This window comes from Podarcis vaucheri, assembly GCF_965113315.1.
Source record: "Podarcis vaucheri genome assembly, chromosome: 5".
Lineage (NCBI taxonomy): Eukaryota > Metazoa > Chordata > Lepidosauria > Squamata > Lacertidae > Podarcis > Podarcis vaucheri.
This window is the reverse complement of record NC_138763.1, coordinates 58,198,154-58,210,593: the sequence shown is the minus strand read 5'-3', so window position 1 is coordinate 58,210,593 and position 12,440 is coordinate 58,198,154. Positions and strand designations below refer to the sequence as shown.

Below are 12,440 nucleotides of genomic sequence, written 5' to 3'. Positions count from 1 at the left end.
AATAAATATATTGGCATAAAAACAGGCAGTGCCTCTGTAGGCCCTGTCTCCATTTTAAAGGCTGAAGCAGTGCTTATGGGCAGCATTGCATGAGTTTAGCGTTTGACATTTGGGATACTTGGGATACCTCTGCAGGGCTGGACAAAGCCTGGAAAAGGACCTGGCATTTCTGCTATCTATTTCTCTCTATGTGTGTGTCCATAGTTGAGGTGAGGGTCAATAAGAAATGACATATCCTTCATAGTTTAAATGACAGAAGTTGTAGCCATAGTAGGAAAAAGCCCCATGGGGAAAAGATGGATTAAGAAGGCAAGCTTAACATTCCACACTAGAAAAAGTTCTCAATTTTTATTTGTTTTATCCATTATTAAGGGACTTCTAAACAAATAAAACATGGCTTCAGTCTAACCTGTCAAAATATATATTAGGCTTTTGCTCAACGGAGCACTCATATTTCAGAAACACTGGAAGATCAAAGAGCTGAATCAAGGAAAACCCACTGCTCTCTTCCACATCATTTACTATGAGCATGGTACATGAGGATTTGCTTATTGTAACAAGTGCCTAACCTGGGCTTGCAATAATTTTTGTTGCACGCTCATCTACAGCAGATACATATAAACTGTAGTGCTGATAGCATCAGTAAGGCAGGATATTTGCTTGAAAAAAAATAACACAATTGAAAGTTGCAAGTGTTATACCTTTCCATACTACAGGTTTCCACAAACAATGGGTGGCTTCCACTTGTGCCCATCTGAGAGCAAAACAGACTTACACAACAGGACTCAGCTCTGCCCCTGTAGCCCCCAACATGCCCATCATATCTGCTTGGGAGCGTTGGGGGACCCGCTGGAGCAGATGGGGGCAGGGATCTGTAGGGGGAAAGGAGAAAGGGAAAACATGCTTGCACAATGTTGGCTACCACCCAATATGTGAGGTTATATTTCAATGGTTGGTCATCTGGATCTAACACTGTTATGTGGGAATCTTCTTTTACATGGGCATCCTTTTTAGATGGGCACTGCATTGCCTTTTGGACCTGGATTGTGGGATTCAGGTTCGACACAGGTGCTGTTAGCATACCAGGCTCAATAAGGGAATTATATACAAGTTCTCAGGCAGGGCTCTTGGTACATTTTGCAGCAGGACTAACCTAGGTGAACAGAAAAAGGGAGTAGTCACCAAGCAGTAGCAGTCCTTTGCTGTGGCAGTAGTGGAGGGGGAACAAGCAGGCGGAGAAAGGCAGTCTGTCTTGCCAGGAAGTGCCTATAAGCTAAAGAAATACATCTTCCAAAGGGTAATAAAGCTTTTATATTTGCAGCTACGGAACTCAAGTGTTTAACAGAGTGGGACAGATGCTGTCAGCTGTAGCTAAATTCTACACAGCTGAACAGAGACTGCAGACCATCAGGGTGCTGGCTAAGCTCTTGGTTCTCTGGTTCACTGCTTGGCTTCATCCCTAAATGGATTAAAACTAGGGATGTGCTGCTGATCATTACCAGTTAAGGATTTTTACAAGGGCTAAAATAGGCATGGGCAACATTTTCAGCATTTAGGGTCTATATGAGAAATGTACCCAGGTGCTAAGAGACACCTGGCCATTCATGTATTTGATTGTCATACAGCTTTCATCTGATTTTTTAAAAAACAACGGCAAGTGTCAATTGAGAGTTGGTGTATCTTTAGCACTTTCTTTAAAAAGAGAGAATCTTTGCATGTTTGCCTTTACTTTGAAACTGCAACCCACAAATATGCAAAAGCGTATGAGTTAGTTTTTAAGAAACTTTACTCTGAGCCCATCCCTGTACTCAAAGCTGTCCACCCTAAGGTTGCAAAGTCCATGATATGAAGGCGTCTAAGCAGCATGTTTCCAAACGCATTTTCTTTTCCAAGTCTGCTCAGGGAGTCCATGGAATAATTTAAGATTAGACGCTCAGCCATCCTTGGCTCCTAGTTCTACATTCAGAATACTGAAGGGTTTCTGGAAGGCAATTAAGTGCCTCCCCTCGTCCAGCCTGCAGCTTTAGTCATGGTGATTAGTAACTCACATGCTGGAATTGCAATCTGCACTGCGAGCACAGCATGTTGCAAAGTAAACTAAACCAAAATACAGAGTGACATATAATGAGATTAGAGAGATGAAAAACTCCAAGTATGTTTGTGATAATTAAAATTATAATCATAGCAACATGCCATAATATTTAAATAGTTCCTGTATGATATGGAAAACCATGGTAAAAGCAATTACATGGAAACACAGAGTGCGGGTAGTTGATGGAAACAAATGAAAAATCTGAATTTTTCCTAACGCTCTTCCCAAGCACCGCCCTAGTCAATATGCATTGTTAACATAAGAAGGGCCTGCTGAATCAGGCCAATAGCCCATCTAGTCCAGCATCCTGATCTCACAGTGGTCACCCAGATGCCTGTGAGAAGCATGCAAGAAGGACCCGAGTGCAACAGCACTCTCCCCTCCCGGGGTTTCCCGCAACTGGCATTCAGAGGCATACTGCCCCAACAGTGGAGGCTATCTAAACTTCTTTTCAGGCTGTCCAAGTTGGTGTCATGGTCTGGTTCATGGGCGATCAAAGTCCCAGCAGGGGACGTCAGGACCAGGGGCAAGATGGCGGGGTGGGAGTAGGAATGGGGGGGCCAGAAGCCAGGAGTCAGGAAGCCAAGAGTCCGAGGGTCAGAGCAGTGGCGTAGCGTGGGGGGTGCAGGGGGGGCGGCTGCACCGGGCGCAACATCTGGGGGTTAGGGTTAGGGGGCGCAAATCCACGGGTTAGGGGGCGCAAATTACTTGCCTTGCCCCGGGTGCTGACAACCCACGCTACGCCACTGGGTCAGAGGGCTGGGAGTCAAGAAGCCAAGGGTCAGGAAGCAAGGAGTCACAAAACCAAGGGTCCGAGGATCAAGAAGGAAGGAGTCACAAAGTCAGGGGAGCAAGGAGTCAAGGAACCAAACGCAGCAAGACAGGAGACATGTTGCTGTGGCAGAGAGCTAAAGCAAAATGCTGACCTTATATCCTTTCCCAGCTCTTGCCACCAGGTGAAGAAGAGTTTGGATTTGATATCCCGCCTTTCACTCCCTTTAAGGAGTCTCAAAGCGGCTAACATTCTCCTTTCGCTTCCTCCCCCACAACAAACACTCTGTGAGGTGAGTGGGGCTGAGAGACTTCAAAGAAGTGTGACTAGCCCAAGACTAGCCCAAGGTCACCCAGCAGCTGCATGTGGAGGAGCAGAGACGCGAACCCGGTTCCCCAGATTACGAGACTACCGCTCTTAACCACTACACCACACTGGCTCTCAAACAGGTGCTGTGAGTTACCAATCGGCCTCACCTGTGAGGCCACGCCTTGCCTCTTCAGAACAAACTTAGGAAGGCCCCAGTCCTGCAAAGTCCTATTGGCCACAGAGCCTGGCTCCTACATGCACACCTGACAGTTGGCGGCCATCACTGCCACTTGTGGGAGTGAATTCCATATAACTATATGTTTTGTGAGCAGGTACTTTCTTTTGTATGCCCTGAGTCCCTTGGCATTCAGCTTCTTTGAATGTCCCTGAGTTAGAGTGTTGTGATGAGAAAGGGAGAGAAACCTTTCTCTATCCGCTTTGTCAATGCCATGCATCATTTTCTATACGTACCTCCATTGTATACCTCTCTCATTGTATACCTTTTATCTAAATGGAAAAAGCTCCAACGCAACCTTTCTTCATAAGGGAGTTGTCCCATCCCCTTGAGGGCGTTTTAAAAATACACATATCACAAACTGATTTGAAATTGAAGAAAATTGGGGCAGGTCTGTTCTTAACCTGAAACTGTTCTTAACCTGAAGCACCACTTTAGCTAATGGGGCCTCCCACTGTGGCCACACCACAGAAACACGATTTCTGTTCTTATCCTGAAGCAAAGTTCTTAACCCGAGGTACTATTTCTGGGTTAGTGGAGTCTGTAACCTGAAGCGTACGTAACCTTAAGCGTATGTAACCCGAGGTACCACTGTAAACTAAAATGCCCTTCACTATATTAAGTTTTGTGTCATATGGAATAGGTTTGATTCTCATAACAAAAAATAAAAAGATCAACAACTCTATAGCTCCAGGAACAACAGGAGAATAATTTTTTAAAAAACTTTGGATGAAAAGGGATTTGGCCTAAGACAACAAACAGTTCTTTTAAAAGAGTAATTTAGAGATGACATTGACCAGACCAATGCAACAAAAATGGATTAATGTATATGTTCCATACATTTACTCTTAAGGCATTCTAATTCTTAAAAAATCTCCAGATGACTTCCCCCACATCCCCCACTAGTGCATTTTGCAAAGAACTGTTCATTCCCATGTCAAACAACTTTCAAGCTGCCCACTGCCCTGATTCCTTACAAACTACAGAGCTGAATCACCCAGCCCCCATTTTTATGTAATCAACTCTAAAAACTCTGCAGAGGGCACAATCATGGGCATCTTCTAAGGAGGCCTATGTCAAACCTAGTGAAGTCGGATGAAGCTCTGAGTAAAGAAAAATGCCGTATCTCTTGGGCCCTGCTCTGCTGTAAAACCTAACAAAATATTGTTTCAGCTTCCAAAAATATAGGCTTTGAAACCCACACACCACGCAAACGTTTAAACCCCCGTGGTTTGCTGCAGTAGCAGCCGTAGCCATGCACATGGATTTCTACAATGTCTAAGCTCATAGAAACTCTCTCAGTTTTAAAACAGTGGTGCATAGCATTTCCGCCCCATCATTTTTTTAAAATTGAAAAGCAGCTGCAGGAAGCTTTAATCTAGAGCAGAAGGAAGGGACTTTTTCTCCTTGGGTCATTTCCCCCAAGCAGTTTTAGCCTCAAGCCGGGGCGGGGGGGGCATGAAGACCTGCATATCCCCGCCCCCAGGATATTTGAGGAAACAATATTGAGCAGAGAAATGGTCGGCATGCATACATGAATGCCTCTAAAAACATTCCCAGAATGCCCCTGAACTTCACACCTCTAGACTATACTTGGAGTTTCCTAAACTAATTATGGACTGACAACCTTTACTGCCCGGGTATTAATTCAATGTTGAACTGGACACAGATTCTCTTTGCCACCCAGAGGAAAAAGTTGTTCTATCTATCAACAGAATGGGGTTTTAGGGGTTTTTGAATGTTTTATGTAGTTTTGTGGTAGTTTTATGTAGTTTTTATGTAGTTTTATGTAGTTTTTCAATTTCATTATTCTACATGGGACAATGACAATAAAGATATTGTATATCGTAATGGAAAGACTGATGCATTCCAGATCTCGGCCTTTGCTGGAAAATTATTCAGGTGAAGTGCCAAGGTTGTAGCAAATTAGGGAGATATTTATACAAACCAAAGCACATTTTCCTTTAAGATCAGGTGGGAGACAGTTCAGCTCTCACTGAGTTACCAATTGCACTCAATTTTATTTCACACCTCTGATGCACTCCACCACCAATTTCAGGCTTAGCCAGTAAATATAATTATAATATCCTACTGCAGGGCTAGCCAATGTAGTGACTTACAAAATGCTTTGGATTCTAACTCACATCAGCCCAGCCAGCATGGCCAATGGCAATGGGTGAAGAGAGCTGTATGCCACAAGATCTAGAGGGCACCATGTTTGCTACTTACACTCTCTCCTCTGAATCTGGACATAAGTTACTGGGTGAGTCTTAAGAAATGCAACACTCACTTCTGTAAACTGTACAAACTGGCTCACCGAGTGAGGGTCAAACATTATTCCCATGGCCAATCTGGCCACTTTTATTTCCAGATGCTGTTGTTAACCTTCAAAGCAGGTGTCAGGACACCTAGGTCCAGGGGTCAAATAGGGCCATTGGAACCTCTCTAGGGCCTCACCCCTCATCATCCCTGCTCTGCATCCTCCTCAAGTACCTTTGCCTTGCTGGAATGTATTCTTAAAAGTGGTATAACATCGCTTATGCATTTGTATGGATGAAAGCTCCAGTTCCAGCCAGAAGCGGTATATAGACACAGGTCTGTTATCTCAGTGGGAAGACCAACTTACCACACTGGAAATGGGGACAGAGAAGTCCAATGCCTTATTTTCATAACAGAGAATTTACAAAAGTAAGCAAGCCATAAAGGAGAACAGCTCTCACACCTAACTTTACAAATTCAGCAAGGAGATTAAAATTCGGAAGAAACATACTTTACAAAAGACCATGGAAGACCATTTGACTTGCCGCGAAGTGTAGCGAGTTCTTTTGACCGGCCCCACATGGGGTGAATGAAATTTTTCATCCAGTCAGGAGAAAGATGCAACATCAATTCCCATTCCACACATTTCCCCATCCATGTATGTTCAATAAGCGTAAAGAAGGCTGCCCGTTGTGGTAATTGCCTGGGTGATATGGGTACTGAATATGCCAGTGCTGCATTATCAGTCAGGGCTTGCCGACAACTGGCACGGGAATTAGAATCATAGAATCATAGAATCATAGAGTTGGAAGAGACCACAAGGGCCATCGAGTCCAACCCCCTGCCAAGCAGGAAACACCATCAGAGCACTCCTGACATATGGTTGTCAAGCCTCTGCTTAAAGACCTCCAAAGGAGGAGACTCCACCACACTCCTTGGCAGCAAATTCCACTGTCAAACAGCTCTTACTGTCAGGAAGTTCTTCCTAATGTTTAGGTGGAAACTTTCGTCTTAATTATTTCTCCTGCAATTCTTACCTTACTATTGCCTTTACATTTTCTAACAAATCGTTTCTTCCTTTCCATTTTTACAATATTAGAACAGCCCCAGATAAAAATCTCCCAACCATTATAACCTTGTGGCCTTATGACTTTTATAAAAAAAAGCAATTAATAAGAGCAACATTTGTTCTAAAAAGGGAATAAAAACGCAACATAAATTATTTCTCTCACAATGGAGTGAAATTGAACCTCTGGTTACCCACACCAATGCGAATTAACTTAAGTCATTCAAGCAACCCAAATCATTCTGAGTAAATCTAATGGAGATGTCCCAATCTGGCATCTCAAGCAGTCCATTTATCACTCCTTGTGTCACTTATCCCTTATTATTCCTGTGCTGATCTTTACAGGTGTGTAGTGAAAATGCATAAAGAGCAGCACAGGAACAAGGATGGAGAAATGACATATGGTACCAACGATAATAAGGAAAAACAAAGCATTACAAGGAGCAATGTTGCAGATTATTCTAAGGGAAAGGCTGACAAAAAGATGAGTCTATAAGCAAGGACAACCCCACTGTCTGCGCAGTGCCATCTCTACTTTCCCTCCAGCAAGACTAAATGCGAGGAATGGAATGAGAGCATGCAGGATAGCCAACTATTCAGATGACTATGTGAGTTCCTAGTTGAAAATTTTGACATAACCTGTCAGTGTTAAAGTTCTCTTCTACTCTTCCCTCAAATTCCGAGTTCAGGGGATTTATGGGTTAGCAGTGTAGGTGTAGGTGATAAAAAGTGGATGTCACGAGAGCCAAGAAAGCTTGCAAAACAATAGACCTGACTGATGAAATCTGGGTGGGTGTGAAGGCAAGAAATGTTTTCCTGAGGAAGAGAGAAACTAGGTATGCAAGGCCACTGAAAACAATGCCCCATTGGTGCCAAAAGGTCCAATACCAGCCTTGTACCGGTGGAGGAAATTCCAGGTGGAAAAACCACACAGCAGTCTTTGGCATGGCAAAACCTGTGCCTTTGTCACAGCTGTCACAGAAGTCAGTAAGTTCAGGCAGTTAATGGATTATGTCAGCCAACAAACAGAAACTGTGAGTCACTGGGCAACATCCATCAACTAACCCTTTGGAAGCTCAGCATCATAAATGTGCGTAGGAATTAAACAGAAGGTAAGAGAAGATTTGACAAGTCTTTACAATGTTAACAGAGATAGAAGCTGCCTTGAAACATTCTGCATGAGCCAGAATTCAGAGGTGGAACCTTTTCTGGAACAAGCAAAGTCTGGACTATGGCCCTTGAGGAATGCACTTTGTTACAATCCACAATTTTGTATTTGGTTAACTGCACCAAATCCATCCACAATAGGGTTTCCGGTTCTGGTCTTCTTCCAAAGCTAGTAGACTCACTGAAGTTAATGGACATGACTTACCTAGGCCTGTTAATTTTAACAGGTTTACTCTGAGTAGAATTTAGTTGTCTACAATCCAAAGGTTGCATTACCTTCCCTACATAGCACGGTGTTTTTACAGAAAATAGGACAGAGCAAGGCAACTGTGACTCACTTGCTATGTATGCAGTGCTATTTTAGCTGTTACCAAGTGGACTGTTTGCCCTATTGCCTCTAAAGTTGATCTACTAAATTGGGCTAACAGATGGGAAATGTCCAGAGTGATATAAACTGGCTACAGTACAAAGAATAAGCAACACATCTAATTACACCTCTAATGTCTTGATATATCTCTAGACTGATCAAGGAATAGGAGGAACAAGCAGAGAATAAGGCTGAATAATTTCTGATACCTTGTTTTGTTAAATGCAATTTTAAATTTTATTTATTTTGCTTCCTTTCTTCTCCAAACTCTTTAATTAATTAAATTGGACAGTGAACTCACCAGGAAACAGGAATGTGCATGGGTTCTGGGTTTATTGGAGGGTGTGTGTGTGTGCAGGTTTGACCTATCTTTAATGAAATACAGTAGACTATAAATAAAACAATACGGAAGTGGAGAGAGTTCATTAATTTGCTTTGTAAAACACAATTGGTTTTGACATCACATGGAAGACAGGGCAAGCTTGTTTTCTGCAGCTCCAGATGGTAGGATCTGAACCAATGGATTCAAATGTCAAGAATTCCAACTAAACTTTATGAAGACCCTTCTGAAAAGCTGTTTGACAGTGGAACAGACTATATTGGAAGGTGGTGGACTCTCCTTCATTGGAGGTTTCTCAACAGGTTGAATGACCATCTGTCAGGGATTCTGTAAATGTGATTGCCTTCCAACTCTACAACTTTTATTCTTCGATTCTATGGATTTCTCATGAGTTTGGGAACCAGAGTGGCAAGGATGTTGTTCTTCAATTCAAGAACTGACCTGTTCTTGAATTATACCATTTAAAGCAGACCATATTGCGGGTAATTCCTGACATTTCTCTTAATCATATGAAAAGCAGGAGCAGGGCATTTGCTGCAGAAAGGGTAAGTGGTATAAGGAGGGGGAAAGCATATGTTCCTAAGACTGTTCCCACTTTTTTTTTAAAAAAAGAGTAAATTGAGAGGTAAAATTATGACCTCATTGCCTAGCCCTCTGAATGCTTTGCACTGTGCTCAGCTTCACTCCTTAGAACAAAACCCATTATGTTAAAACACACAAACAAATAAATAAACTCAGTTGTTATTATATCTGAGATTTTACTTGTTGACAGGGGTACTTGTTGAAACTTGGGGTACCCTCCAGTCCTACAATTCTATGATTCATGGTACAGAGCTGCAGCACTTATTTCTTCCCCAATTTTATTTCATTAAAAACACACACAAAGAACTGAACAAATTTGGTATATGTATGTATAATCTCCAAACAATTTAAATAGCTTAAAACAGAAATTCAAGATATAACAAGAGGACTTCCGGGGAGGAATGATGGCAGACTAGTTATCAATGGTCGGCAAAGATAATTATGTGGTGACTGAAGATAAAGATATATATATTGCTTACTAAAACTTTCTTTTGAGTTAAGGGAGGTCAGGGATCAACCTCACCTGCTCAGAAGAAGACATTCATCACACCAGAGACAAGGAAGTTTTTGGTTGCAGAAGAATATCTTGAGCAAGTTACCTTCGTTGGGCCCATGCACCTCCTTCTTTTAATTAATTTTGAGACTAGAAGCAAGTACAAATTGGATTTTTTATCTGCCAGTTAATTAGCACTCAGAAAACTAATGGACTGCTGGAGGACGAAAAAGCACCAATTAATAGGCTAAAAATAAACCAAAAGGCTTATCTCAATTACTGGTAACTACAAAATATTGCATTATCCTAGAGGCTCAAGGCACGTTAAAGCTCTCTCTCCCCCTCTCCCTCTGCCTCTCTCTCTGTACACTCTGAAGCACCTGCTATGTGATGCCTTTATCCCATTAGGGCCTAAAGGTGAAGTCAGCAGATCCACTCCTTGTTGTTGAGTTTAAAACCACTCATTTGGGAAAGGGACAGTTCTGTAAACTAGACTAGCTTTACTGCAATTCTTCGAAGACTCAAATTGGTTACTGTGATGTGAAGCACAAAGCTGAACTGTTAAGAACCCACTAGTAGGACGACAGGAAGCTGCCTTATACCAAGTCTGACCATTGGCCCATTTAGGATTCAGGATTGCCTACAGCAGGGATGAGGAACCTGCAGTCCTTCTGATGTTGCTGAATTACACCTCCCATCATCCCTGGTCATGGACTATGCTGGTTAGAGCCAATGAGAGTTGGGAGTCCAACAACTTCGGAAGGGCCATAGATACTCTACCTCATTCTACACTGACTGGCAGTGACTCTCCAGGATTTCAGACAGCTGTTTCTCCCAGTCCAACCTTGAGATACAAGAGATTGAATCTGGGACTTTCTGCATGCAAAGATGATGCTCTGACTTACAGCCCATCTTAACGTCAGCTTGGTCTCCAATGCAAGGCCAGGCCAGAAATTTGTTGTTATTAATTTGCATTAATTTCACATTTTTGTGCTAGTGTTTCATTGCTCTCCATTTCGGAGCTATTCTGGGCTCACCTCTTAAAGAGGTAATACACAACAAGCCCCTTCTGAAAAATCTGTCTTATTTTCTTGAACAACTTGCTATCAACTGCAAATATTCATTCGCCACTACTTTCTCTCTCATTTCTAGGTCATTAGTGCATTTTAAAGAAGGAACAGATCCTTGGAGAATCCCACTATTTAGTTATTTCCACTGTACAGACTGCCCATTTATGCTTACCATCTGTTGCCTAATCTCTTAACCAGCTGCTAATCCACTAAAGGGCATTTCCTTTGATGCCAGGGCAATTTCTCATTTTTAGAGAGTCTTTGATGAGGGCCCTTGTCAAAGACTGCATCAACTCTATCTCCATTATCCACATGTTTGTGACATCCTTTGGTGAGATTTGCAAGGCATGGCTTCCCTTTCCAAAATCTTTGCTGACTCTGTCTTAATATACAGTGTTTATCCTTGCAGTTAATCAGTCTGTTTGCAAATACAATTCCAGCTTATTGGTCCAACACAATACTGTTAGAAAGTAAATAGGAAGCAGCATGGCCCAAACTGTACTTGGTCTAGCTTTGGTACGTATTCCTCTCCCCCCCCCCCCAGCCTCGGCATTTGTCAATGGTTTCTTTTGACCATTTGGTAGGGTGTGTGTGTGTGTGTGTGTGTTTGTGTGTGTGTCTGGATAATAAACTATTTGCTATCTGACAGGCAGAAATTCAACAAATGGATATAGAACCATACTAGCATATTATACCAATAGTGTAAGTCAACAGTTAATAGTGTGATACTGGATTTCTGACTCACACAAGAAACATCCCTTGTATATCCTTTGTTTATTAACAACAGTAGTAAACCTCTCTCTTCAACTTCAAAACAGGTGTACTGGTGTGCTATGCAATTTTCTTGTGTGGCCCACTTGTAAAACAAACATGGAATTCTTCTTTTTTAATAATCCAAACACTTATGTTTAGATCTCTCAATTCAGCACCTCTGAGAATGCCTGAAATCGCTCATTTTGTGTGTATGTGTGTGTGTGTGTGTGTGTCACACAATAATAAAGGGAAAGTGTATAAGGCATTGATTGTGAAAAAAGAAATCATGTGAAATCTGTAGCTGGCCTTCCAACATTTGCATTTCTGCCCAGACCACATCGTTTGGTTAAATCGCTAACCTGAAAATGAGGGGTTTCAGTGGAAATGCTGACAGATCCTAAACTTTTGTGGCACAGGAACCCTCAAGGCCACTTTGAACTAAGGTCAGGTTTGGAAGGAAAATGAAAGTCAGGGGTGGCTAGACACAAATATAACATTACAGGCTCCCCTCAGCCCTGCCTAGCATCTACTGTTGTATACAATAACAGCTAGTAAGGTTGATAGTAGCCTTTAGTGGTGAATAGTTCTGGAATTTGGCCTACAAACATACTAGCTTCTGCTTTTCCATCAACAGCTCATATTTGTCTGAAATGCTCCACCCCAGTTCACATCTTCCTCTTGCTTAATGCACAGGGTGATACCTGCCTGAGCCTTAGGAACTCCTTGGGACTGCTCGCTCCCACCACAGCATTTTCTTCTTGAAAACTAAATGGGCTTATGTACGTCATTGTCAAACTACAGTAAGACCCATCATGACGTTGCCACAAGGTAGGGGGAGAACAGGTAGGGGGAAATTAAGTCACTTTCTGACAAATCAAGGCAATGCTGAATCTGGGAACAGATTTATTCATTCCATTCTCTCTCTCCCCCCCCCC

The 12,440-nt window shown here is 42.4% G+C and overlaps 1 protein-coding gene across 2 annotated transcripts in view; it reads right to left on the bottom strand.

The window, feature by feature from the left end:
• Window positions 1–12,440, bottom strand: part of LHPP (phospholysine phosphohistidine inorganic pyrophosphate phosphatase) — a 109,439-nt gene that overhangs the window by 13,271 nt on the left and 83,728 nt on the right. Inside the window, exon 7 of one of the 2 annotated variants that reach the window (XM_082222811.1) lies at window positions 776–872. The exons of the other annotated variant lie outside the window; for it this stretch is intronic. Within the exon in view, the coding sequence (XP_082078937.1) occupies window positions 776–872 (97 nt within the window). The remainder of the gene's footprint in view (window positions 1–775; window positions 873–12,440) is intronic. 2 annotated transcript variants of the gene reach the window in all.